Consider the following 26,311-nt stretch of genomic DNA (forward strand, 5'->3'; position numbering starts at 1 on the left):
TGTAGTTTCTCAGGAATACCCTACAAACTTTGCAGGAGATGAAAGACCTGAGTTCAGATTCCTTCTCTGACACCACTATCCTTTCGAGTGGGCATAGTACTTAACATCTGTGGGTCTTCAAAATTCCCTAGGACTTAATAGATAAACTGTAGGCTGGTTATGTTGGTGGAAAAATGATATCACAGAAATTTTTATTGTTTGAATTCCAAAATCAGCACGTTTTCATACTATATCAGGCTGCTTCAAATAGTACCATAGCTACTACCGTTTGACTGTATTAATTGCCATGCACTTAAATATTCAAACAGGAAACTTTAGCTTTGCTTGCTTGGATTTATTTTGCCAGTTGTTTTTTACATGAATTCATAGTCAGTTTTTTGAGGGGTATGATGAATAGTTGCATGAACAAGATAGAATATATAAGATCTTAAGAAATAGTCTTAGGTTGTTTTAGTTCTGAATTTTTTTCTTTAGGATGAGAATGTTTTTCCAAAGTTGAGAAGCTCTTCGTGTCTTTAGCGGGTTTTTGTGTTGTTTTCTTGTTTGTTTGTTTTTGTTTTGTTGGTGAGGCAATTGGGGTTAAGTGACTTGCCCAGAGTCATACACAGCTAGTAAGTGCTATGTGTCTGAGGCCAGATCTGAATTCAGGTCCTCCTGATGCCAGGGCCAGTGCTCTATCCACTGCACCATCTAGCTGTCCCAGATTTTTTTTTTAATTACTTTAAGCTTAACAGGAAAAATAGGAATGAAACCAAATGAAAGATGAGTGATTGAACTTTTATCTTCAAAGGAAAGGATGTCATGTTATTTTTATATATTTATATGTGTATGTGTGTGTATATATATATGTATATATATATATATATACACGTATATATATGTATGTATATACGTATATATATATATATATATATATATATATATATATATATATATATATATATATATACACGTATATATATGTATGTATATACGTAAGCCCACAATTGTGGTCTTGTGGTATTTTGAGTATTTTTTTTTCTTTTCAGAAAGTATAATGCTAGATCATGTTAATGAGCTAAAATAGCTTCAAGATCCGTGAGAGAGATACAGGAGAGACATTTTTAAGATAAGAAAAAAGTGAAGTTATTGCCTATCTGTTCATTCAGAAAGTATTAAACATCTGCCTGTGTGCCAGGCACTATGTGTGCTTGGTCTGAGAAGACAAGTGCAAAAACCTCAAGGAACATGTATCTATTAGAGGAAACAGCTTGTACATAGAATATCAAATACAAAATATATACAGAGTAGTTTCTGGAGTAGGGAGGTTAGGATTAGAAAATGGGAGGATCAAGATACACATGAATTGAGCTTTTAAGGAAGCAGAGTATTCAAAGAGGAGGTGAGGAAGGCATAAATTCTGTTTTTAGCCTGGACAAAGGAACAGAAAGGCTTGTTTGGAGAACAGCAAGCAGTTCAGTTTGGCTACAATCAATAAGAATGAATTTGGTGTCTACTGTGTGCTAGGCGCACTATACTAGGTACTAGAGATATAAGTACGAAAAACAAATTCCTACTCAAAAAAGTCAGCTGAAATCCACGTGAAAAACAAAACTCCGTTTCCAGCCACATGTAATCAAGCAAAACAAATTTCACATAGTCTAAAACACTGGCTGTGTGTGTGTGTGTGATTCTATAGCTTGAGTCTTTCACTTCTCTATCTGTAGGTGGTTATCATCTGGAATCATGATTGGTGTTCTGCGCTGATCGGAGTCTTCAATTCTTTCAAAGCCATTTGTCCTTTTTGCTGTCAGTATACAAATTGTTCTTCTGGTTCACTTCTCTTCACTCTTTATCAGTTCATGACAAGTCTTCCCAGATTTCTTTACAACCATCACATCATTTATTATGGCACAAAAATATTCCATCACAGTTACATACCATAACCTGGTCAGCCATTCCCCGATTTATGGGTATCCCCTTAAATTTGCATTCTTTGCTACGTCAAAAAGAGCTGTATTTTATACATCCTTCGAGTTTATTTAGGCAGTAGAGTGCCAGGCCTGAAGTCAGCAAGGCTCATTTTCCTGAGTTCAAATGTGACTCAGACACTTACTGGCTGTGTGACTCTGGGGCAAGTCACTTAACCTTGTTTGCCTTAGTTCTTTCATGTGTAAAATGAGCTGGAGAAGGAAATGGCAAACCACTCCAGTATCTTTGCTAAGAAAACCCCAAATGGGGCCTTAAAAAGTCAAATATAATGGAAACAACAGAACAGGAGTTTATTTTGCTTATGACTTAACCTTACCTTAAACCACTGTCTCTTTTTTTACCCCTTCTGATTTCCTGTTAAGTAAGTTGTATTTTTGTACCCAAATCTGAGTGTATGTGTATGTATTTTTCCTTTCTTTGACTGGTGCAAATGAGAGTAAAGTTCATGTGTCAGCTGCTTCTCCCAACATTCCTTCCTCCTTGTTTGTTTAGATGTCTACTTGTACACCCTGATTTGTGAGATAATTTGCTCTATCCTTCTCTTGTCCCTTCCTCCACCCCCAGTATATTCCTCTTCCTCTCTACATTCTGCTGTTAGGACTATCAAGACATAATAGAATCATTCTCAGGCTTTCTGTCTACTTAGACTCCTTCTGTGTCCCCTGACGAAGGGATTCAGTGGGAATACCTGTATCATTTCCTCATATTAAAATGTATCTATGTTCAGTTCTTTGTCGTTGTTTATTCTTGTTTATCTTTTTATGTTTCTCTGTTTGAACTCCTTTAAAACTTCAAAGTTTCTACACAGCTCTGGTCTTTTTTATCAGGAATGCTTGGAAATCCTATATTTCCTTAAAGTTCCACTTTTTCTCCTTTAGGATTGTATTTGGTTTTGTAGGTTGTTATTCTTAGGTGTTAGCCTATGTCCTTTGCCTTCTGGAATATTGTCTTCAAGCTTTCTGGTTCTTTATAGTTGTGACTGCTAAAGAGTGTGTGATCCTAACTGGAGCTCCTTGGTACTTGAATTCTTTTTTTCTGGCTGCTGATAGTATTTTTTCTTTGACTTGGAAGCTATGGATTTGGCTATAATGTTCCTGGGAGTTTTCATTTTGGAGTTTCTTTCAAGAGGTTACTAGCAGATTCTTTCTATTTGTACTCTGCCCTCTGGTTCTTAGAGATCTGGGCAGTTTTTTTTTTAAAGTTTCTTGAAATATGATGCTCCTGTTTTGGTCATGGCATTCAGGTAGTCCAGTGATTCTTAAATATTTTCCTTATTCTGTTTTCCAGATGAGTTGTTTTTGCTTTTTTTATTATTTCCTTGTCAAACAGAGTCACTGACTTCTATTTTGTCCATTGTATTTTTCAGAGAGTTTGTTGCTTAGGCAAGGTTTTGTACCTTTGGTCCAAACTGTTATATTCCCCCTTCCGGTTCTTTCTTCTGTAACTCATTTCTTTTCCAGTTTGTCCCTCTAGTACTCTCATTTCATTGACAAAAATATTTTTAATTTTTTTTAAATTTCCTCTTCATTTCCTCTAGGAATTCTTGTTAAATTTGTGCATAGGCTGTATTTTTCTTTCAGGCTTTGCTTGTAGATGGTTTGGAATTATTCTTCTGTGTGTTTGTGCCTTGGACATCACTGTCACTGTAATAACTTTTTAAGGTAGAATTCTTTTTCTGTTTGCTCATTCTTCCAACCTACTTTCTGATTTGGATTTGATGTTAAGTCCAGGCTTTGTACATTTCTGGAGGCATCTGGTCTTATTCTGTTGCTACTTTCTTGGGGGATAGAATATTATGTTGTTCCTGACTCTCGGAGACTACTTAGGCTGGGAACCCACAAGCTTTCAGTATTCTCAAAGTGGTGCGTTCTAGGATAAAGTCTTATTGCAGCCTCCTAGGTTTAAGCTGTGCAATTTTCTGACCTGGGTTTAGGTCTGAGCAATAGTATGCTACTAGATTCAATTATTGATGCCGGTTGGGAAGCTCTGCTATTTCAGTTACAGAGGTGTGGACTTCTCTTTGATCTGAAATTATTGCCATGTTTATTTCTTTGTAGGCTTCAGAGTCACTTGCTTGCTGCTGATGCTGCTCACGTCTGAACTTGCTCCTTGCTTAGTACACTGCCCAGGGCCTCCCTCCTTGGGAATGCCACCCCTGAGTATAGGTGTCTTCATCAGTCTGCTATGGATCTTTGACCTGGAATTGGGTAGTGTGTGACAAAGCTTCCTGTTGGCGCCTGTCTTCATTGAGGGTGCCCCATTATGGGTCCACAAATGTCCTGATAAGGATCTTGGACTTTTTGTTCTGGTCAGTAGCCACTTTCTGTTCTGGAATGCTTTGCAAATAGTGCTCCTAGCAAGACACCATCCCCAGTACCAACAGCCCTCCATGTCTACCTATACTATCTGGAAAGTGACTCACTGTGATTTCATCTGGATTTTCCCATCAGGATTCAGTCTGGTATGTTTTCTGGATCTGTTTGGAGGAGTACTGTTAGGAAGTATTCTCTGTATTTGTTCCACTTCTAAATTCTTCTTAAGGCATTTACATTCTGTCAGAGGAGACAGCATGTACATTTTTATATATATATATATATATATATATATATATATATATATATATATATATAGAATAAATACAAAATAAATGCAAGGCAGTTAAACACCAGGTAGTTAGGATGAGAGACATTAGCAATTGGGAGGTGGATCATCTGAGGATCAGCCTTATTCATGATGTTTTGATACATTTAAGGACACAGAAATGCATGACAGAGTGCTGTGTGTGAGGAATAGAGGTCCGTTTGCCTAGACCAAAAAGTGTGGGAAGAAGGAATTGTGTATACATGAAGGAGTATTAACAAGCAATGAGGCTAGAAAGGTAGGTTAGATCAAGATTGTGAAGCCCTTTAAATGCCAAAGTAAAGGATGTATGTTTTAATCCTAGAGGCAAGAGAAGTCACTGAAGCTTCTTGAGGATGGGAGTGCTATAGTTAAAAATTTGTTTTGACATAATCATATGATTTCAGAGTTGGAAGGAACCTCAGTGCCCAATCTAGTTGAACCCAAGGGCCAAAAGAAACCATGCTAGCATACCCAGCAGTGGTTATCCAGCCTATCCTTGAAGACTTCCAAGGAAGGAGAATTTACCAGCTCTTGATGCAGCCCATTCCACTTTTTAACAACTCACATTCTTTTTTTTTTTGGGGGGGGGTGGGTAGGCAATTGGGGTTAAGTGACTTGCCCAGGGTCACACAGCTAGTAAGTGTCAAGTGTTTGGTCTGAGGTGGATTTGAACTCAGGTCCTCCTGACCTCAGGGCCGGTGTTCTAGCCACCGCACCACCTAGCTGCCCCAACAACTCACATTCTTGTAAAACTTTTCCTGACATCAAAGCTAATTGGCTCTCTGCAGCTTCCATTTCTGTATCTGGTTCTATCCTCTGGAATCAAACAAAAAGCCTAATCCTTCCTAAAATAGTTGAAGATAACTGTCATGAGCCTTCTCTTCCTAAGGCTAAACATCCTTGTTTCATTCAGCCAAATCCTCCTATGACATGAACTTAAGATCCTTTACCATCTTTGTTGCACACCTGTTTACTCTTTTAGTGGTACCTAGAACTGAAAAGAAATTCCAGATGAGATCTAATGGACAGGGTATAATGGGACTATCATTTCCTTTTTCTTGGTAGCTGTGTCTTCTCTTAATGCAGCCCAATACTGAATCAGTTTTTTTGGCTCCTCCTACATCGCACTGGTGACTTATATTGACCTTGTAGTCTACTAAAACCGTTAGCTTTCTTTCAGGACAACTGATATCCCCAGCCATGCTCCCCACTCCCATCTTGTAATTATTGGTGAAGTTGATTTTTTGTATCCAAGTGTAAGACTTTACATTTATCTTTATTGAATTCATCTTATAAATCCAGCCTAATGTTCTGTCATGAGCCTTTTGGATTTTAATTCTGTCCTCTGCTTTGTCAGCTATCTCTGCTAGCTTTGTGTTAGATGCAAACTTGACAAGTATGCCATCTGTGCCTTTATTCAGGTCATTGATAAAAATGTTAAATAGCAGCAAGCCAAACACAGATTCCCTTGAAAGCTCCACTAGAGACATCTTTCCATGTTTACATTGAACCATGAACTGCTTCTCTTGGAATCTAGCCATCCATCCAGTTCTGAATCTCTCTATTTTCTCCACAAGAATAGCATGAGATCTTTTATCAAAAACTTTTCTAAATTCTAGCTGCACTCCATCCACATTTCCCCATACCTAGTTTAGTAATCTGTCAAAACAAAAAATGAGATTGGTCTAGCCAGGCCTGTTCTTGATGAAACTGTGCTGGCTGTTTGTAATCAACACTTACGTTTCTTGATATTTAACAACCATCTCCTTTAGTGATCCTTTCTAGAATTTTCCCAAGAGTCAAACTCAATCTTAGTAGGCTATACTTTGCACACTCTGTTCTTTTCCATTCTTTTGAAAATTGAGACATTTTCCCTTATCTAATCTTGTGCTAACTTAAGGAATACCTTAATACTTAAGGAATTTGGCAGCCTCATAGCAGACAGATTGTAGAAGGAAGAGAATGGAAGCAGGAAAACCCATTAGTATGTTATGGCAGTAGTCCAGAAGAGAAGTCATTAGAATCTGACCTAGAAGTGGTAACTATTTTAGTGGAGAGATAATTTTGGATGCATGCTATATTGTAGAAATTGAATCATTGAAACAAGGAAACTGATTAGATATAAGGGATAGTAAGAGAGAGGATGACTGAGGTTTCTGACCTTGGGCAGTTGGAACAGTAGTGGTGCCTACAACAGAAATAGAGAAGTTAGGAAGAAGGGAAGGTGTTGGAGGCAGGGGAAAGAATAATGAGGTTTTTTTTGAAGGTATTGAGTTTGAAATGCCTATGGGACACCCATTTGGAGATGTAGAACAGTAGCTTAGATCCTTATTTTTGTGGGGAACAGTTGTGAGAAGGGTTTTGGTAGACAGAGACTTAGTGATGCAAAAAAAAGGAGAAATAAAAGGATGTTGATGAAACGCTGAAAAAATACACAGAAATGAGCAAAAAAGAACTTAAGCAGAAGAAAAATGTCAGTTTTGTTACTGTCTTGTCAAATGTAATCTAAACTAATCTTAAACTATGTACGATAGAAGTTTAATTTCGTATTTAATCCTCTTCTGTTCTTTTGGATGTTGAAGTGCTTATGTTTGATGTTTAAGTTCATAACAAAAGAAGAAGAAAAAATACCCAAGATGAGAGAGTACGGAAAGGTCAAGAATAAGGGTAGGGGGAGGAAAATACACATTTATATAACAACCACTAGGTGCCAGGTGCTGTGCTAATTGCTTTACAGTTGTTATCTTTTTTAATTCTCATGACCCTGGGAAGTAGGTGCTATTATTATCCCCATTTTATAGTTGAAGAAACTGAGCCAGACAGAGGATAAGTAACTTACTTGTCCAGGCTCACATGGCTAGTGGTATCGATTCAAAAATTTTAAATAAAATACTGTCAATTCATCCAAGAAATCATTCATCATAACCAACTTGGATTTATACCAAGGATGCAAGGATGCTTCATCATTAGGGAAAGTCAGCATAATTAATCATGTAAAAAAAAATTAAAAACACATGATTACCTCAATACATCTCAAAGGAAAAAGGATTTGACAAAGTGCAATACTCATTCTAAAAAAAATCTACAAGATACAGGCATAAAGGGACCTTCTTAAAATACCGTTAAAAAGTATATAAAACCGAAAGCAAGCATCATATGAAATAGGCACACACTAGAACCTTTCACAGTAAATATGGGAGTAAAGCAAGGATGCTTACTCTTATTTGATATAGTTCTGAAAAGTCTAGCAATGGCAATAAGACAGTGGAAGGAAGTTAAGGGCATTGTTGTTCAGTTGTGTCTGATTTTTCATGGCCCTGTTTGGGGTTTTCTTGGTAAAAGTACTGGAATAGTTTGCCATTTTCTTCTCATATTTTACAGATTGAGAAAACTGAGATAAACAGGATTTTAGCTAGTGTCTGAGGCGAGATTTGAACTCATGAAGATGAGTCTTCCTGACTTCAGCTCTGGTGCTCTATCTACTGCACCACCTAGCCAGAAATCTAAGGGAATTAACAAAAGTATTCATTTAAATAATAGCGTTAGCAAAGTTGTTGGCTTTAGAATAAACCATCAAAAATAACTACAAAATGCATAAGATATCTGAGAATCAACTTACCAGAGCACTCAAAATATTTGCATAAACAACTTAAATGGTGAGCAGAATATTCAGTGCTGATAGCTGGACTGTATCAGTACAGTAAAAATGACAATACTACCAAACTTAGTTTATAGCTTTAGTATTATCAAAAGAATACAGAACTCGATAAAATAATTACAAAATCCATTTGGAAAAATAAAATATCTAGACTATCAGGAGGAACGATGAAAAGAGGTAGGGACAAAAGGGGAATAGCACTTCTGGATTTCAAACCATATTAGAAAATAGCAGTTATTAAAACCCTATGGCATTAGTTAAAAAATAGATTGAACAATGGGACAAACCAGATAAGGGAAAATCAGAAATAATGGAACTTAATAACCTAGTGTTGGACAAACCAGAAAACGTAAGTTAATTAGGAAAGAATTCCCTATTTCATAAAAACTGTTGGGAAAATAGAAGGCATTCTGGCAGGAATTGGACTTAGACTAACACCTGATCAACCCACAGTATATCAAAACGACAATGGAGAGTCATTATGTGGAAGGAATAACTATATTGGAATATAGCTGACAAAACTTTTTTGTTTTTAAATTCCTGGACCTCAGGTGAAGAACATCTTTATTAGACTCTATGTGCCTTTGGGCAGGAGGTAATTTTTTCTACACATAATACCTCACACTCTTGCTCTAGAGATTAAGAAAAAAATTTTTTTTTAATTTGGTACCTATTAAGCTGTCCGACTAATCGTCCAACTAATTTAACACTTTAATGTTTGTTGTCATCACCTCCTCTTCCTCCCAGTGGACTAAGATCAGGGATCTCCTACACAGTGTTTTCATGAATTATTACTTCCCCACACACCATAATTATTAGTGACTTGCCCCCTTAACATACACTTTTTATTAACTTAATGTTCTCCCTTAGTAGAAAGCTTTTTGTGGACTAGGATTCTTTTGTTTCTCTCCATTTTTCCAGCACTTACACGTAGTATGCATTTAAAAAATACTTGTCAAATAAGTGAAAGTTATGGTATTTGGTGTATCATAGAGATCCTTGAATGGTAGGCTGATTTAGGCTGAAAATCAGGTGATGGGGAACATCAGGAGTGAAACCATGGTTTCGTAGGGATGAGCGTAACACTTTATTAGTGAAAAGCTCACCTGGAGGGAAATAAATACGGGCTGTAGTATGGAGGGCCGTGAAAACTAGGTAGGAGAAATTTAGATTTGATACAGCAAGAAATTGGGAGTTATTGAAAATTTTGGATCAGGGTAGTGATGTGATGAAAATGATGCTAAAAAAATTATGCTGCTCTTGGCTTGCAGGATAGATTGGAAAGGAAAAAGATCAATGATACCAGCTAGAAGGTTGCTTAAGTATTTGATGAGTAGAGTCCAGGATGAAGTAGTTGCAGTGGGAACAGGAAAGGACAGATTGTATGAAGAAAATAATAAGATAACTTGAATAAAGACTAGATAGGGGAGACAGCGGGAGATGAGTCAGAGAATGACTTCATGGTTATGAGCCTGGTTAAATGATGAAATGATGTCATTGGCAGAAACAAGAATGCATGAAGAGGAAGCTAGTTTTGGGGAGAAGGTGAGAAGTTTTGCCCCATATTAATTGAGTTGGACATGAAGTCAAGAAATCAGATGGAGATGTCTAATTGAAAATAAGTAACTAAGTCTTAGTTGAGGATAGGAGTAGACTATAAACTCGGATGTCATTTGCATGGAGATGGTAGGTAGTTAAAGCCAGGAAAGTTAATGAGAAAGGGAAAGCACAGCATTGAACCTTGAAAAAACACTTATCCGGAACAGAAGTAAGAGGGGAGAGAGACAGACAGACACAGACAGAGAGAGAGAAAGCAGAATATCATTGTGTCACAGAGACTGTGATTGGAGAGAAGTTCAAGAAGCCGAGATGGCACCAATACTTAAACTGCAAGAAGAAAGGTGTAGGCAAAAGACCCTGTAATTGGGTCAGTGGTGATTTTTAAGAAAAGTTTGAGTCGATTGGAAATGAAGCCAGACTTAAAGTGTCTGTGGAGGTATGGAGATGGAGGAGAACAGAGACTATGAGAAGTATCGTGGTTTCTCTTTCTCCTTCCTGCCTCCAGGATAGGTAATGGAGATCCATTTGTTTAAAGATGGGAAAAAGTAGCCAAACATACTTGGATAGTTTGAAGAGCATAGTTGTGGTAGCAAGATCCTGCAGGAACTGGGAAGGACTGTGTTCTTGGACATAATTAAATGGTTTAGTTTTAAGAGAATGGATACCTCTTCCTCTGAGCCTAGAAGGGATTAGAGAATTGATATAGAGAAAGATATGTTGTAGTGGAGAGGGTAAACATGGAGGCACCTACTTAGTAACCTTAACTGATTTAAGGAGAAAGGAGGCATGAGCTAAAAAGTAAAGAAAATTAAACAGTTTGCAACAAATTGAACGGACAGTTTCTAGCTAGTGAGAATCTTTGACATACATAAAGTGGGGGAGTATACATTGGTACATAATAAAATGCTATGTGAAGGCATTGTTACGGTTTACAAAATGCTTTGTCCTCACAACAACCAGGTGGGTGAGGTAAGTAATGCAAGTATTTTCATTTAACAGATAAGGAAATTGAGGTATAGTCGGATAGTGACATGCCCAAGGTCTAACAACTAATAAGAAGAACAGAGACCTAACCCCAGGCCTTCTGACCCTGCAGTGCTATGCTCCCTTTCTTAAGAAATGATTGTTACCAAGCTCTTAAATAATCATGTGGTGTTGGGGCAGCTAGGTAGCGCAGTGGATAGAGCACCAGTTCTGGAGTCAGGAGGACCTGAGTTGAAGACGGGCCTCAGACATATAACATTCACTAGCTGTGTGACTCTGGGCAAGTTGCTTAATCCCAATTGCCTCACACACACCCCACTCCCAACCCCCTGAAAAAAAAAAAGAGAGAGAGAGAATATTGTGTGGTCTTGTTGTTGTCAGGAGCAAAAGGTGTAATTTTTTCTCCATACTAGGTATTCTGAACTGATAGTAGGTACATACCTTCATACTAAGTTTTCTAAACTGAAACAGTTTAGGAATTAAATGCAAACTCTGAATCTTAATGCCAGAAATTAAACATTAAGCTTTATTTCTCATTGCCAAAAAAAAGGGGGTTTATAATTCAGTGATGCTAAGAAGCAGGTTATATAGTTTTATCATTTTTCTCCATTTGAGAGTATTCAAGTTTTAATGGTAATATGAACATTTGTGAGGTCCAAAATTGTCCAACCTACAAGAAAAGTAGCTAAGGCAAAGCTTTGAGCCAACAGCATGTTATCAAAGGGTCTATGGCCCCCTCTAATGAAGGGGACCCTCAGATCTTCCTCACAGTCTGAGATGCCCCCTTCCTCCAGGGCCTTAGTTTTATAGTGCTGGATACTCAGACGATAGAGATGAAGCAGACTAAAAATACAGAATCCCATTGGTTGACAAATGGGTTAATAGATAGACCTTGACAGACCTGTCTTGACCTTTCAGGATCCTACCAAACAGACCCATGGGCTGGACTGATACAGATGTCAAAACACCTACATGGGCTTATGGGCTAGTAGACAGGTGGGCAGACAAGGCGATATGTTGGTCAGGTGCTCATGATCATGGGCGATAGATGACAAGGGATAGAGGGGAAGCAAAAGTAGCTGAGGGACTTTACATGTAATTGATCCAAGCTGGGCTTAGTCACCATAACAAGGAAAAACAAGAGTGCAGGTTCTCTAGTTAGCTTCTTGTGATTAAGCAAGTGAACTTACAATCCACAGTTCACAGCTCTGGGGCCTAATATGCAGAACTTACAGTCACTATCTCTATAGAATCATATCAGACTCATTCATATTGATTGGAACAAAATAGAAGTCCAATTAATTATCTTTCACACATTTATGTAGCACCTTACATAATTCTCATTTGATTATCACAACACTGAGGTAGGTGCTATTCAGCCATATTTTGTAGATGAGGAGACAGACTCATAGAGGTTAAATGATTTACCTGGGATCACAGATAGGAAATATCAGCTAGTACTCAAAGCTACATCCTCATAACTCCACGTCCTACACTTACAGAGTTGCCAGAGGAACACCAAATTATGTTATCTAAAATGATATCAATAACACTACTTTTCATATACAGTAATTGTAGAGACTTTCAATTCCCAAAACATTGGTCTAATGAATAAAATTTAACTGGGAGACTCTTTTTTACCTGTGAAACAACTAAAATAATTCTTACAATCTCAGGTCTTTAGATACCTCTAGTCTTTTTTTTCAGTTTTAAAAACTTGAGTCGTCTAAAAAAAGCCCTTCTTAATATAGTACTAGGAAATTTTGTAAGAAACATGCTCGCTGCTTTTTTTTTTCCAGACCAGTTGGATACTCTTTACCTTATTTGTTTAAAAAAAGATTGGCAGTGTAGAAAATGAAAATTTATGTTAGTCGGATTGACTTCATTTTTTCAGTATCTTTGTAGGACATGCTGAACCCTTTATCTTCATTTTTATTTTTTTTTAACTTCCATTCTAATGCTTTTTGAGCTTGAAGATAGAGCTGATCTGACTGTCCCATAGTATCCTCCGAGTTCAAGTTGAATGGCGTATTATTGAATCACAAATCAATTTACTTCTGTGTGAATAGAGGGAGAAGGAGTTGTGAAATGTCATTGGCTGGCAGGAGGAATTTGAACATACATCTGATATCTTGTATTTCAGTGTTTTATGTTTTTAAAATACTTCAGAGATAAACAACTGCTTAGAAATCCGCAGTTAGCGTTTTTCAAGTTTAAAGATTGAATTTTCTGAACTGTGAAATATCACTATTAAAAGCCTGTGTAATTTTCATTAAAAGTTTTTTCATTTTAAAAAAATCATGATTTTTTGGTAGTTCATATTATGATTCTTATTTTGGTATTAATATGAAATATTGAAACTCCAAATGTAACCAAGTACATCTCATAATTTTATTTTCTAAAATTTTGTCATATTAGCCTATTATGCATTCCCTTCCCAAAAGTAGCTTTACCTGAATAATCAAATATAATAACAGAAAGTATTAATATAATTGATTTTGAGACATTTTAGAAGAAAACTTTAAAGATATGCCAAGGAATCTGCATCATTTTGTCATTTAAGCTTTTGCTGAATTAAACTGCTTTTATTCTTTTTCTTCAGTGGAAAAGTTACTGTTAGCTTTTAAGAACCAGTAGAAGCACTAAATATGTCATGATTTTCAAAAATTCATAGACAATTGAAATACATTTAAGTAATCCATTTATTCCCACTTTCTTCAAAATTTATACTCCTTTTTTGTTCCCCTTGTTAGCTAAGTGTCCCTGTATCAGAAAAAGGATAAAGGAATGTCAGTGACTTTTCTTTTTCTATGGTTCAAAGGCTAGTAAGTCTAAGGCTATTAAAGGTACTGATATTCCTGTCATTGGTTGCTTTTAAGACCATAGCCAAAAGAAATTTTGATCAATATATTATAAAAATTTTAACTATATTCCAATATATAGGTATACATATTATTCTGATGAAATCCTATGTTTTTTAATATAGTGATTAAACCCTTCCCCCAAAACTCTAGAATTTAGAGATATTTCTTGTCTATATACAGCTTTTTAAACAGTTAACCCTTAAGGAAGCAAAAAAAAATCCAACGTAATTCAGCATCACCTTTCAAAATTTTAAGAATTTAAAAATATAGTCAGAACCAAAAAAAAAACCTCCTTTTTTTCTTCTTTTTTTTGGCAGGTATAAATTAATCTTCTAAAAGCAGTTGAACAATGGAACCAGATATCATTCGAATGTACTCTTCATCTCCACCACCATTAGACAATGGAGCTGATGATGATGATGAAGATGAATTTGGAGAATTTGGTGGGTTTTCTGAAGTCAGCCCTTCTGGTGTAGGATTTGTTGATTTTGATGCACCAGAGTTTACTAATTCCAAGGAAGAATTTATATCTTCAAATCATTTTATGCCGATTCATGGTTTCTCAGAAAATGTAGATAGCTTTACAAGCTTTAAGCCCATTAAAAATGGTAATGGTAATGGTAAAGACAGCATTGCTGAACTTCCTAGTCTTATGAAGGAACAGTCTGATGTTTTATCTTCTACCACCAGCAAAGAAATAATTCAGTCAAGAACTTCAGATACTTTAATTGACAATATAGGAAGTCCAGGAGATTTAAATGAAGTAGTAGGGCAGAGAGAAAAGGGTGGGACATCAGAAAGCTTCCCTTCTGACAGCTTTAGAATTGATATGAAAATAGTTAGTCATGACGAGCAAATAGATAGCTGTAATGGTGAGAAACCCACATGTATAGAGATTCTAACAAATGGGTTTGCAGCACTGGACACTGTAAATCCTCAGGGAAAGGAAAACTTAGACATCATTGATTCAGAGAGACTAAAAAGTCACAGCACTGAGTTTCATTTAGACTCCACACCCAGTCCTGCTGAGGAATTTGCAGATTTTGCCACATTTTCCAAAAAGGAAAGGGTACAACTGGAAGAAATAAGATGTGAAGTTTTAAATGTCAGAGAAGCACTAACTATTCAGGAAAACAATAAAATAAATAAAATCCATGAAGGAAGTTCTGTAAAACAGATGTCTTTGGATAGAAGCTGTGAAAATGAAGAAAAGACTCTTGGTCAAGAGAATCAGGTTTGCATTTCAGAAATCAGTGTAGTAACTAATGAAAAATATGACCCTTCGACACTGGAACAAATTGAATCAGATACTAGCACACAATCAGCCTTGAATTCAGTAGACACAACTGATAATGCAGAAATGCTTAGCAGGAGAGAACAGTGTGAAGCTAATGAGAAACTTGATTTCTTAACTTTTAAATGTGCAGCCTTGTGTATGGACAGTATTAAAACTTCTGAAACCAATGACATTAGTTATCGTCCCAAAGAAGAAACTGTTAAATTTACAAACATCCAAAGCACCAGCATAGATCTGACAGAAGAAAATGTTTTTGATGAGTCTACAGATTTGAAAAATGGTGATAGTAGTAATGATTTTGTATCTTGCAGTGATACAAACGAAGATGATTTTGGTGATTTTGGCACAGTCAGTGGTGCAACTCCACCTTTTGTTAGTGGTACTCAAGATTCAATGAGTGACATAACTTTTGAAGAGTCCTCAGAACAGTTTCTGCATTTTAGTGAACCAGGTGATGACTTTGGTGATTTTGGGGATACAGATGCTGCTACTTGCCAAGAGGAAATAACATATTCTCAATTAGAACTGAAGCAGACTTCTGATAGTTTATCAGAAGGGTATGAAGTTGCAAGGAAGTCTTCTGTGTCAGGAATTGAACCTCCTTCAAAACTAAAAAATGGTGGTTATAGTCAATTTGGGTCTCTTGATTTGGGGCCAAAAATTCAAGATGAGTGCAGTGCTTTTCAAGACCCTGATGATTTTGCAGATTTTAGTTCAGCTGGTCCTAACCAAGCTGCAGATTGGAATGCCTTTGAGGATGAACAAAAGGAGAGTTGCTCTTGGGCTGCATTTGGAGATGAGCAGACTGTGGAGTCTCCCCTTAGAAAAGAGTCCTGCCAGTCACATAGGACAGGTGAAAGCATTGTTAGTCCATTGACCCAAAAGACTCACACTGTTCCTCTGCCACCTTCTCAAGGAGCAGCTGTTAGTGACCATTCACATGAATCAGCGTCTTCGATTCAGGTAATTTATTACATTTTGCCTTGTTTTGTGGTACATGGATTGCTTTGGAAGCATGCAGTTCAGATGTTAAAAGATGTTTTTAATGGATATGTTAAAGATAGTCTTTTGATAAATATCTTTTGATAGATTTGTAGTTTCATTACATTTTCCACTAAACTTCTTGTTAGGTTGAAAATTGTGCTAGCTTATATTTGAAGATTTTCCTTTTAAAGGACTCAGTGAATTTCCATACAGAAAATGTCGTTTATACTTTAGTTTGTAATGTTAGGTGACTATTCCTGTAGAAATGCATTTAAAACTTTCCAAAAGTGTAGTATGAGATAGCCCAGTCATTACATTGATACCTGTAATTCTTAACCCCACCCCTTAAAAACACACACACACACACACACACACACACATACACATATACATATATATTTAAATTAGGCTTTTGAAGTTTGGTGAGATTCAGAAACCAGAAGTAATATTTGTTTAAAGTTTCCTAGGTAAAGCAGAAAAGTAGTAAAGGGGTTTTTTCCTTTTTTCTTTTCTTTCCTTTTTGCTCCTCTCCTTTTCTTTAAAAAAAAAAAGGACTATTTTTTTTTGAGGGATAGGGTAGATGGAAGTTAGAGCTACAAATGCTTGTTGAACTACACAAAGAAACAGCAATAGTTTCTCAAATTTTCTTGTAATACTTGGTCTGACTCTTTTTTTTTCCCCTTACCACATTTGACTTTGTATTATTTTTGTATACACAGCATCATCCCATGTAGATCCTCCCTAAAGGCATCACAGGCCTCAGCCACTCATCATCTGAGGCTAGAGAGCGCTTGCTCTGAAAGGTTTTTCTGCCGTCTCAGAGCTTAGCCTCTAGGCACCTAGGGAATCAGAGAAACTGTTCTGAAAGATACTCAAGCTACCTTGATCTCAAGCTTCATTGTACCTAAGATACCATGAGGGCCTTTGCTCTTAAAGCTCATGAATAGAAGCTGAGGGTCTGTGTGACATGAAATGGGTTGAAACCCACCATTTTTTGAGGCTAAGTCAACAAGCCTTTTTTAAGTGCTTACTATGTAGCAAGCATTGGGAACACACATACAAGCAAAAAGAAAGATGGTCTCTGTCCTCAAGGAGCTTAAATTCTAGTAGAGGAATATGACATCAAAAAAAAGAGCTGAAGAGTAGGAGTTGGAGAGCTTGGAAAAAAAGGATGACCAGTTTGGCTCTTCCTCAGAATGGAGGAATTTATGGGAGGAGGGGGCTGCAAGTGTAGAGAGGAGGTTGGACAGCCTGAGTTTAGCCTAGCCTCCAAGGACATAATCACCAATTTATTTTTCCTCAGCCATGAAGGTCTCAGAGCTATGAGACTCTGGCCTTCTGGGAGACAGCACGAGCCCACTCTAACTAACCTAGGCATCACAGGACACTAGATAGTGGTTGTACTGTATCACCTGGTCATTCACCTTTTTGTAATAAACAGATTCCCAGCTGGAACTCCATTTATCCCCATGCTAAAGTGAAAATTCTCTCCCTCTGTATCACTCCCCATATAACTCATCACTATCTACCTTAGTCTTACCCCTCCATAGTCTATGTCATCCTCATTCCTTCTGTTCTTTTGTGTCTTCTAGAATCCTTCTTTTGGTAAACAAGCTCCCTTTTATCCTAGGTAAAGGGTAAAGAGGTTTACGTTCTTTTCATCTTCTTAAGCCAACTGCCCCCCTAGAAGACAGTGAATCTCTATATGTACTGGGCAGGAGGAGCAGGAGATAGTCACCACTTACAATAGTAAGTACTTACTGTGTTTGAGGCACTCTGCTAAGTGCAGCGTTACAAAGACAGGCAAAGGAGTAGAAACATTCCTTGCTCCTCACTTCCAATTCCAGATTGTACTTTTGTACCAACGTTTAGTAACTTCACCAAGAGGTTCACTCCTCTTTATCAAAATGAGTAAGTAAATTCCTTGTCTTAGCCTGTGAAACTCCAGCTTTTCCCTTCCTGAGAAGTTCAGTCCCTAAGTCACTGTCTTCCTTTCCAGCTCAGCCCCTGTTCTCATCCCTGCAAATTTAACATCCATATTGATGTCCCCTTAAACATCCTGATCTCCAAGTTCATTAGTCTCCTAATCTCAAATGACCCCCATCTTGATTCTTCCTCAACCACACATGGTTGTTTCACTTCTGTTGTCCAGAACACTGATGACCTTCTAGCCTTCTATCTTCTGTTGTGCCTTACTGTTCCTAAACCTTTTCCTTATGCTCACCAAGTGAGACCTCCATCTTCTTTATTCCTTCCTCCTTGTTCTCCCAGAGCCTCACTCCTTCCGTCTTGAACCTATTGTCATCTATTTCACTTACACACTAGCAGGTATCTTTGAGTCATTCATTCTCTTGTCTTGGTGCCCATGTACTGCTATTTTTGTTCCTACCTCCATGCTGCTAAGCACTGTGGAGGAATGCCCTGCACCTGCCAACTGGGTTCCCTGCTTGTTATATTCTCATCAGCTGGGCCCTCACTGCTGGGGGAAGTGTTTATGTTTTCCTGTTTAATTCTCTGATCACATTCTCCTTGCAGCTATTCTAAACCAGGCTCACTCTCTTTAGTTTTCCTATGCCATCTCTTTTTCCTTCCCTCCTTTTCATCAGAGAATCTCACATGCTGTTTTACTGAGAAACAAGACCATCCATCTGAAGCTCCTCTTCTTCCTCACTAAATACCTCAAAACCCCACTTTTCATCATTCTCCCTTCTCTCCTTATTTACTGCTAAAGAAGTAAGACTTTTTTTTTCAAATGTTCCACTTACGCTCTTAATCTTATTCCCTATGGTCTACTCTGGGAGCCTTTCCTCTCCATCATCCCCTTTGTTTCTCTCATCTTCATCCTTTCCATAGCCACTGATTTTCTTCCCTGTCACCTACAAAAGTTCTCAGATGCTCCCCAACTCCTAAAAAAAACCCTTCAAAATCTGAAAAAACAAACCCTTTCACTTGACGTTGCCATTTCCTCATGCTATCACCCTGTATTTGTTCTCTCTTTCACAGCCAAACTCCTAAAGTGGCATAGCTCCATCTTCTTATCTCCCATTTGCTTCTCAGTCCTTTGCAGCCTAACTTCCAGCCCCACCACTAGAATAAAATTACTTCTTCCAAGATTGCTAACAAACTTTTAATTGTTAAGAAAAGCCTTTTTTTTTCTTCTAGTCTTAATCCTTTTTGACCTCTCTGTAGTTTTGGCACTTGACCACTCCCACACCTCACACTCCACCCTTACCCCAGACTTTCTCTCCTTACTTTCTGTAACACTGCTCTCTTGTGGTTCCTTCCCTGTCCATCTGACTACTCATTCCTTTACTGGGTTATCATACTCTTCTTCCTGATTTTGAGGTGTGGGAAATCTTAGCTTTGTCCAGCTCTCTTCTCTCTCTACATATTCTCTCTTCCTGCTCCCTTTAGCTCCCCTGAGTTGAATTATTTCTGTGTAGATGACTCCAGAGTGTCTACATCTAGCTTTAATTTCTCTTTACTCCAAGTCCATGTTATCAGCTGCGTGCTGTCCATCTCCACCTGGGTGTCCTATAGGTATCTGAAATTTGGTGTGTCCAAAATGAAATTCATAGTTCCTGTTAAAAGCCACCTCTCTTTCACATGTCATGCTTTCCATTGCCATCTTTCCAGTTACCAGGTTCATAGCCTTGGAATTATCCTTGATTCTTCTTTCTCCCTCAACACTTGTATCCTATAATTTGGCAAATCTACCTCTATAATATCTCTCTCAGCTGTCCCCTTCTCTTCATTCACACAGCCATCACCTTAGTTTAGGTCCTTGTTACCACTTGCCTAGCCTAGCCTTTAAAAATAGTTTATTATTTTTATTTTTTAAGAAACAGGTATTTTTTTTATTAGTTTATCCCTCCTGACACTATCTCCATTGAACAGCTTTTTTAAAAACAAGAAAAATAAATCCCTCAATACATAGCATATAGTCCAGGTAAACAAATTACCACATTAGCTATGTCTAAAATTGTACATCTCTTTCTACAATCCAAGCTCACTTTCTTCTGTCAGAAGGTGAGTAGCATGTTCCATCTTCATTTTTTGAATTCATGGTTTATGATTGTATTGATTAGATTTCTAAACTCTTTCATAATCTTTTTATTTCTCTGTAATATGCACTAGTCTTCTAATTGGTCTCTTTCAATCCAGCTTCCAAATTAATATTCCTAAACTACAGACCTGACCATCTATCTCTCTCTTTGTGTCTCTCTTACACACACACACACACACACACACACTCACTCACTCACTCTCTCTCTCTCTCTCTCTCTCTCTCTCTCTCTCTCTCTCTCTCTCACGCACTCTCCCTTTGCTCAGAATCTTGAATAGATTCCCCTGTGGCCTCTAGGATAAAACATGATCTCATCTGTCATTTAAAGTATTCCATGGTATTTCCAACCTGCCTTTCCAATCTTAGTTATTCTATTTTATCTTATTCCCCTTGACAGAATTTCTGTTCTATTCTAGTCGGGCTTCTTCCCTGTATGTATCATTCCATGCATTTACATACTTGTCACTACCCAGGTTAATTTTTCATATTAGCAATCCTCCACTGTCTTTTCAAGCTGTCCCTAATTATTCTCACACCTTCTTACTGTCAGTTTCCATTGTTGTGACTGTTCTGTTCTGATATATGTATAATACGTTTTTAAATTGCCAAGTCCATGTGAACTGGCAGTGGTAAGCCACTTGAATTTAAGTATTCTAAGGTGCCGAAATAGTTGTCTCCTCCTTTTGCTTCTGGGTAATACATAGACTCTAGTGTTACTTAAAAGTTAACTTCTATTAAAATTGCTTTTTTGACTGATATGTTTTACTTAAAATGTCCTTAACCTTACACTTTGTCTTATGTTATAATTTAACATTCAGTACATCACTATTTTGATGTATTTGTTGAAGTAAGAGTACATTTTCTTTATCTCAAAGACTTTACAACTTAATGTTTAAAATCTCACTTTAATTTGAAGGAGAGTAATTGTGTTGCCAGAATAAAGCCAGAAGGAAAGGAGCAGCGTTGCCTTTTGTGAACTTGCTGCTTAAAAAGATCTGTGCTTTAAGAAAGCTTTGGCGTATGCCCACTGTTATGTAAACTAGTACTTTCAGCTATGAAATCTTGATCTTAAATCAACTCATTTCCACTTTAAGTTCCAGTAGTGTAAGGAACATTATTATTGAACATTAAACATAATTAATGTTAACATGATTAACCTCCTGATAGCATTTTTCAACTTTTAAGACAGGAAAATTGTAGCACATCCAGGAAGATCCTTAATTTACAAAGAACTTCTGTCATAAATTCATGTTTAGAAATCCAGTTCTTTGGAAATAAGAATTTTTCTCAAAGAAATAATATTCTACATGTCAGTTAAGTTCCTAAGCCATCCCACAAAAGTCAATTCAACTGTAATATAACTGAAATTCTATGGTGAAAATATATTCCAACCCAGAGATGTTAAAAATACATAAAATCATTTCTCCTTCCTGGAAAAAAAAAATGGTATCTCTCTTACCCAGATAACCAAATCTTGGTGGCAAGAACTTCCTTCTGGTACTCCAAGGAAAGAGACTCCCTAAGCCCAGTGTGGGTCACATGCTTATATGAATGAATAGTCAGGCAAACCTTGTATTAATATTTTTTTAAAGTTGAAATTTTTACATGATTCTCGACACTGGAGATAATTGAATACACTGTGTTCTGAAACCAAAGTTGACACCACTTTTGCTGTAAATGATTATAAACTGGATTACCCACAATTCTCCAATTTCTTCTCATATACTTAGCTTGGCTTTGGATGGTCTTCCTATCCACCCACCCCCACTGACCCTAATCTCTACTTGTGAAATTCTTCCCTTAAATGCTCAACCCGGATGCCATCTCATTCATAAAGCTTTCCCTGATTTTTCTCTCCCCCAGCTATGTGAATATATATGATGTGTATGTACATCCATAAGTGTGTTTAGATGTGTGTGTGTGTGTGTACATCTAAATGTATATGTGTATGTATGCACAAGAATATATATGGACCTCTGATTTTATCAACATATGGAGCTTTCCTAGTGAAGGAGTCCCTTCTATAAATGTAGATGAGGAACTAGGGAGAGGGACCTTTATAAAAGAAATAGCATTTTAGTTGGGTTTTAAAGGATGGTTAGGAATTCAGAAGGTAAAGCTGTGGGAAAGAGGAGGACATTACAGACAAATGTCCTTAATTGTAAAATAACAGTATGAGACTGGATCACTTCTAGGGTCAGTTCCAGTTCTAAACCTATGATCCTGTGAAGTAGATATGGTTTTTTCTAATATTCAGGCTGCGCAAGGACTGAATAAAACTTAGGGTTTAAACCTATAGCAAGAAAGAATCATCAGTAGATTTCTGCTGGTTGTATGTTTAACATCTGTAAAGTGAGGTTTGGGGGCTAGGTAAATCTTTTCTCTACAGCAGTAAGTATGTCCAGCAGTCTGTCTGTACCTCTTTATCTGGATTCCAGGCCTGTTTTTGTACAGGGTTCATGTGAGAAGAGCCTGGGAGGACTTGAATAGTCTAGTGACCTAGTTTACCTAGTCTGTTACCTAGGTCATCCATTTTCAGTCTAAAATATCTTGTGGTTGTATGGCCACATAAAATGACCATATGGTATTTGAGTGTCATTTTTGGCATATTTGATAGTTTGTCAGATTATGGAAGATTACTGAAGTGGAAAGACTACTGAACTGAGAGTTAAGTGACTTGGAGTCTAATCCTGACTCTGCTTCTAACTAGTTATGTTATCTTAGGCAAATGCCTTACCCATTTTGGAGTTGAACTTAAGTCTTACAAATGTTTATCATTCATTATCCGTGTACATTTTAAGGAAACTAAATTTAAAAATTGTATTGTTTCTGATTTTTTTTAGCATTTTGATAACTATTTCACTATAATTGGTTTGTAAGATTGTATATTTTTTTGCATATACAGACATTTTCTGAGAAGAGATCCATAGGCTTCACCTGACTACCAAAGAGGACGGGGTGAATGATAAGGGAGGAAAGTGTTAAGAACACTTCCTTTACATTAAACAGTCAGAATTTCTTCTCCTCCTCTCTCTGCTACCTATTTTATAGTTGTCTATTACTATCTGGAATTTAGGATAGCGGAGGGAAGACTTCATTACATTATCAGAACCAATCTCTAGTGTTAGTGATTCTTTTGATGTTTTAAAGGGTTAAGTTGTTGAGAATGAAGGTTCCCTTCCTCTCATCCAGTCAGTATATACTCTTTTCTTCTTTGATATATTCGGAGTTATTCCTGATTGCCTTTAGAATTATCACCTCCAGGGGCAGCTAGGTGGTGCATTGGATAGAGCACCGGCCCTGAACTCAGGAGGACCTGAGTTCAAATGTGACCTCAGATACATAACACTTACTAGCTGTGTGACCCTGGGCAAGTCACTTAACCCCCTTGCCTAGCCAAAAAAAAAAAATTTATCACCTCCATGATAGACTCAGGGTGCATGTTGATACATATGTTTTTTGGACTTGGCCAGCACAGAAATTTGTTCTGTTAAATTATGCATATTTGTTACAAGGGTTTTCTTTTTCAGTTAGGGGAGGGGAAAAGGAAAGTGGAAAGGAGAAAAGGTAGTTTTTCACTGATAAAAACTGAATAAAAATTTTTAAAAGAATGTTTTAAGAAAAAACTTTGAAAGACAAGATGAGTACAGAACAAGACATTTTTGGACATGGCCAGTTTGGGAATTTGCTTTGCTTTTTTCTCTTCTCAATGAGGAGAGGGAGATTAAAGGAAACAATAAATGCTTGTTAATTGGAAAAAAACTTTTTTAAATAAAGTATAAAAATTTTACCTCTACGATGGGTTTTTTTTTTGCATATATTTGCCATGGCCTGCTGTTCTTCCTTAACTTAATCTTAGCAGCTGTTAGTGACATTCATTCACAGGGTACATCATGTGCTGGGGTAGGTGCAAAATGTCATTGCACTGGTGGTGTTGATAAGAATATGTTACTTTAAAAATATTGGCAGATCTGTTCCATTTTAAGTCTGTTTGTGTCTTGTTTTCCATCTTCAAATACAGTCATTTGACTTACCTATTTCATGCCAAGTTTTTGCAGATTCATTTTCCCCTCAGATGCTTTTCAGTGTTTTGTGAGGCAGAGCTATTTATAAACTTTCATTTTCCTCCTCTGATAATATTTATAAATGCGCTCATACTCTAAATTGTTGTTACCCTTTGCTACCATATCTCTCCATGTGACAGGGGGTTGAAGTTTTTGCATCAATTGGAACTTTATTCAAAATAAATAAAAATGTTATTGAAAAAGATAAAATCTTTGCTTTTGTCTACCCCTTCTTCCTCTCACTACCCCCTTAAATTGTCTCCCCACCACTATCTTTTTACATAAAAAGTTTGATTAAATAGGAGCTGCTCAACGTAACTATTTGGAGATGCATATAACATCGTCTTCTCTTTGTCTTTTCTTCCAAGTTGGCATTTTCTTTGACCTTTTCCCTAACTAGTCAATAATCTGAGTGTACTCAAACTGAAATGATTGTGAAGTCATTTCCTGTCTGTTAAGGTATAGTCAGTTTCATTTTTTCCCATATTGTGCAGTGCTTGCCAGCTATGTATAGTACCTTCTGACCAATTTTTGAAAAGAAAAAAGTTGTGATACGTAGATGTGAGCCTTCTGAGTAGTAAACAAGACCATAGTGTCCAATAGAGTCTTCACTGTCCTTCTCTAAGAAGCCCACATATATATATTGAAGTCAGTATCAAGGTTTAGGGATAGAGACTAGATTAGATCTCATTGGTACAGGGAAATCCTGTACATTCTCTCTGCCAGTGCAGGTCAGCAACTTCTTTGCAAATTAAAGCACCATGAAGTTAAGTGATTGGCCCAGAGTCACATAGCCAGTGTGTCAGTTGAGGGACTTGAGCCAGTCTTTCTGGCTTTGAGGCTGTCTCTATCCCTACACCAGGCAGCCTCTCAAATCAAGGTGTGAACTGACTTAATTTGGAGTATCTGCTCAGATTATTCATGTATTTTCTGTACTTCCTCCTCTGCATAAAATGTTGGTGAATAGGCTGTAGGAGTTATCTTTATGATAGTCTGTTCATCTGAGGCCATCTTGGAAGACCTCACTGACTAAATGTCTCATAAAATGTTTCTTGTTTCCTTTGGGTACAAGATGAAACCAACTCTGCAACTTGTTTGTTTGTCTCACTGAGGAGAACCTGGGTCATTTCCTGCAGTATTGTATCAACCTGTTGGTCGTTGGATAAAGATTAGCTGATATCCAGCATGATATCAACTTGTTGGCCATTAGATAAATATTAGATGATGATGTTAGTGTAACGTTTTTATACATGGTGTCCCAAAAGTGGTAGTGCAGGTTTTTTTTTTTTTAGCTTTAATAGCTTAAATACTGTGATTTGGAGCATGCTTTATATGTATTACCTCATTTATCTGTGAGATTATGCACAGAGTGCCAGCAGTTAAATAGTTAAAAGGCAGTTGGGTAGTGAGGTAGATAGAGCACTAGGCTTGGAATCAGGAACTTTTGAGTTCAGATCTGGCCTCAGACCCTTATTAGCTGTGTGACACCAAACAATTCCCTTAACTTCTCTCTGCAGGTAAATCGAGGTAATATTTGTGAAGTGGTTTGCAAACTTCAAAGCATTATACATAAATGCTAGCTATTATAATTGAGATTTGTAGACTAAGCAGTGTGAATTTTAGCATCCTTTACCCCACTTCTGTTACTCCACCATAGTCACTCCACCATAGCCAATCAGAATTGTCCTCAGGCCACAAACAGTCTGTTGCTTGGCCTATGTTCAACTGGAAAGATTTACTTGAATAAATTAATTTCCACTTATTCTCATTTGAATGCAACTAGAATAATGGTAATAGTCCTCAAATGATTCTTTTTTTAAAAGTGAGAGTCTCTCAGAATTCAAAACTCATCCGCCTTTTTGACTATACCCCTTGAGAATATATTGTGGAAAACAAATGTGTTTGTGAAACATAGCTGTCATTTCTGTTTTCTAAAAATTTACTTGTAATTACATTCTTGTGTTTCAATGTTTTAAACATTGAAGGCAGTACATCAGACACTTTCTCTAGGCTGCTGTTCTTCAGCACCCTTATTTTCTAGTGTGCCCAAAGAACTTCGGTACAAGTTACTTGACAACTGCTTTCACTTCTAATGATAGCTTTTAAACATTATACTACTTGTAATTATTTAGACCACTGGTCTATAAACTTGTTTTGATGGTAAAAATTTTTAGAATCCCCCAGTATGTTTATTTCTTATAAATGTACTGCTGTACTAATAACTGTGCATTTTAACATTTA

The 26,311-nt window shown here is 37.0% G+C and overlaps 1 protein-coding gene across 3 annotated transcripts in view; it reads left to right on the forward strand.

Moving 5' to 3' along the window:
* Window positions 1–26,311, forward strand: part of AFTPH (aftiphilin) — an 88,376-nt gene that overhangs the window by 12,224 nt on the left and 49,841 nt on the right. For all 3 annotated transcript variants that reach the window (XM_020985441.2, XM_020985442.2, XM_078149546.1), the window contains exon 2: window positions 13,977–15,919. In XM_020985441.2, coding sequence (XP_020841100.1) covers window positions 14,009–15,919 — 1,911 coding nt within the window. In that variant the 5' untranslated portion in view covers window positions 13,977–14,008. The remainder of the gene's footprint in view (window positions 1–13,976; window positions 15,920–26,311) is intronic.

The sequence above is a fragment of the Phascolarctos cinereus genome, unplaced genomic scaffold (genome assembly GCF_003287225.1).
Source record: "Phascolarctos cinereus isolate Bilbo 61053 unplaced genomic scaffold, phaCin_HiC Scaffold_2;HRSCAF=192, whole genome shotgun sequence".
Lineage (NCBI taxonomy): Eukaryota > Metazoa > Chordata > Mammalia > Diprotodontia > Phascolarctidae > Phascolarctos > Phascolarctos cinereus.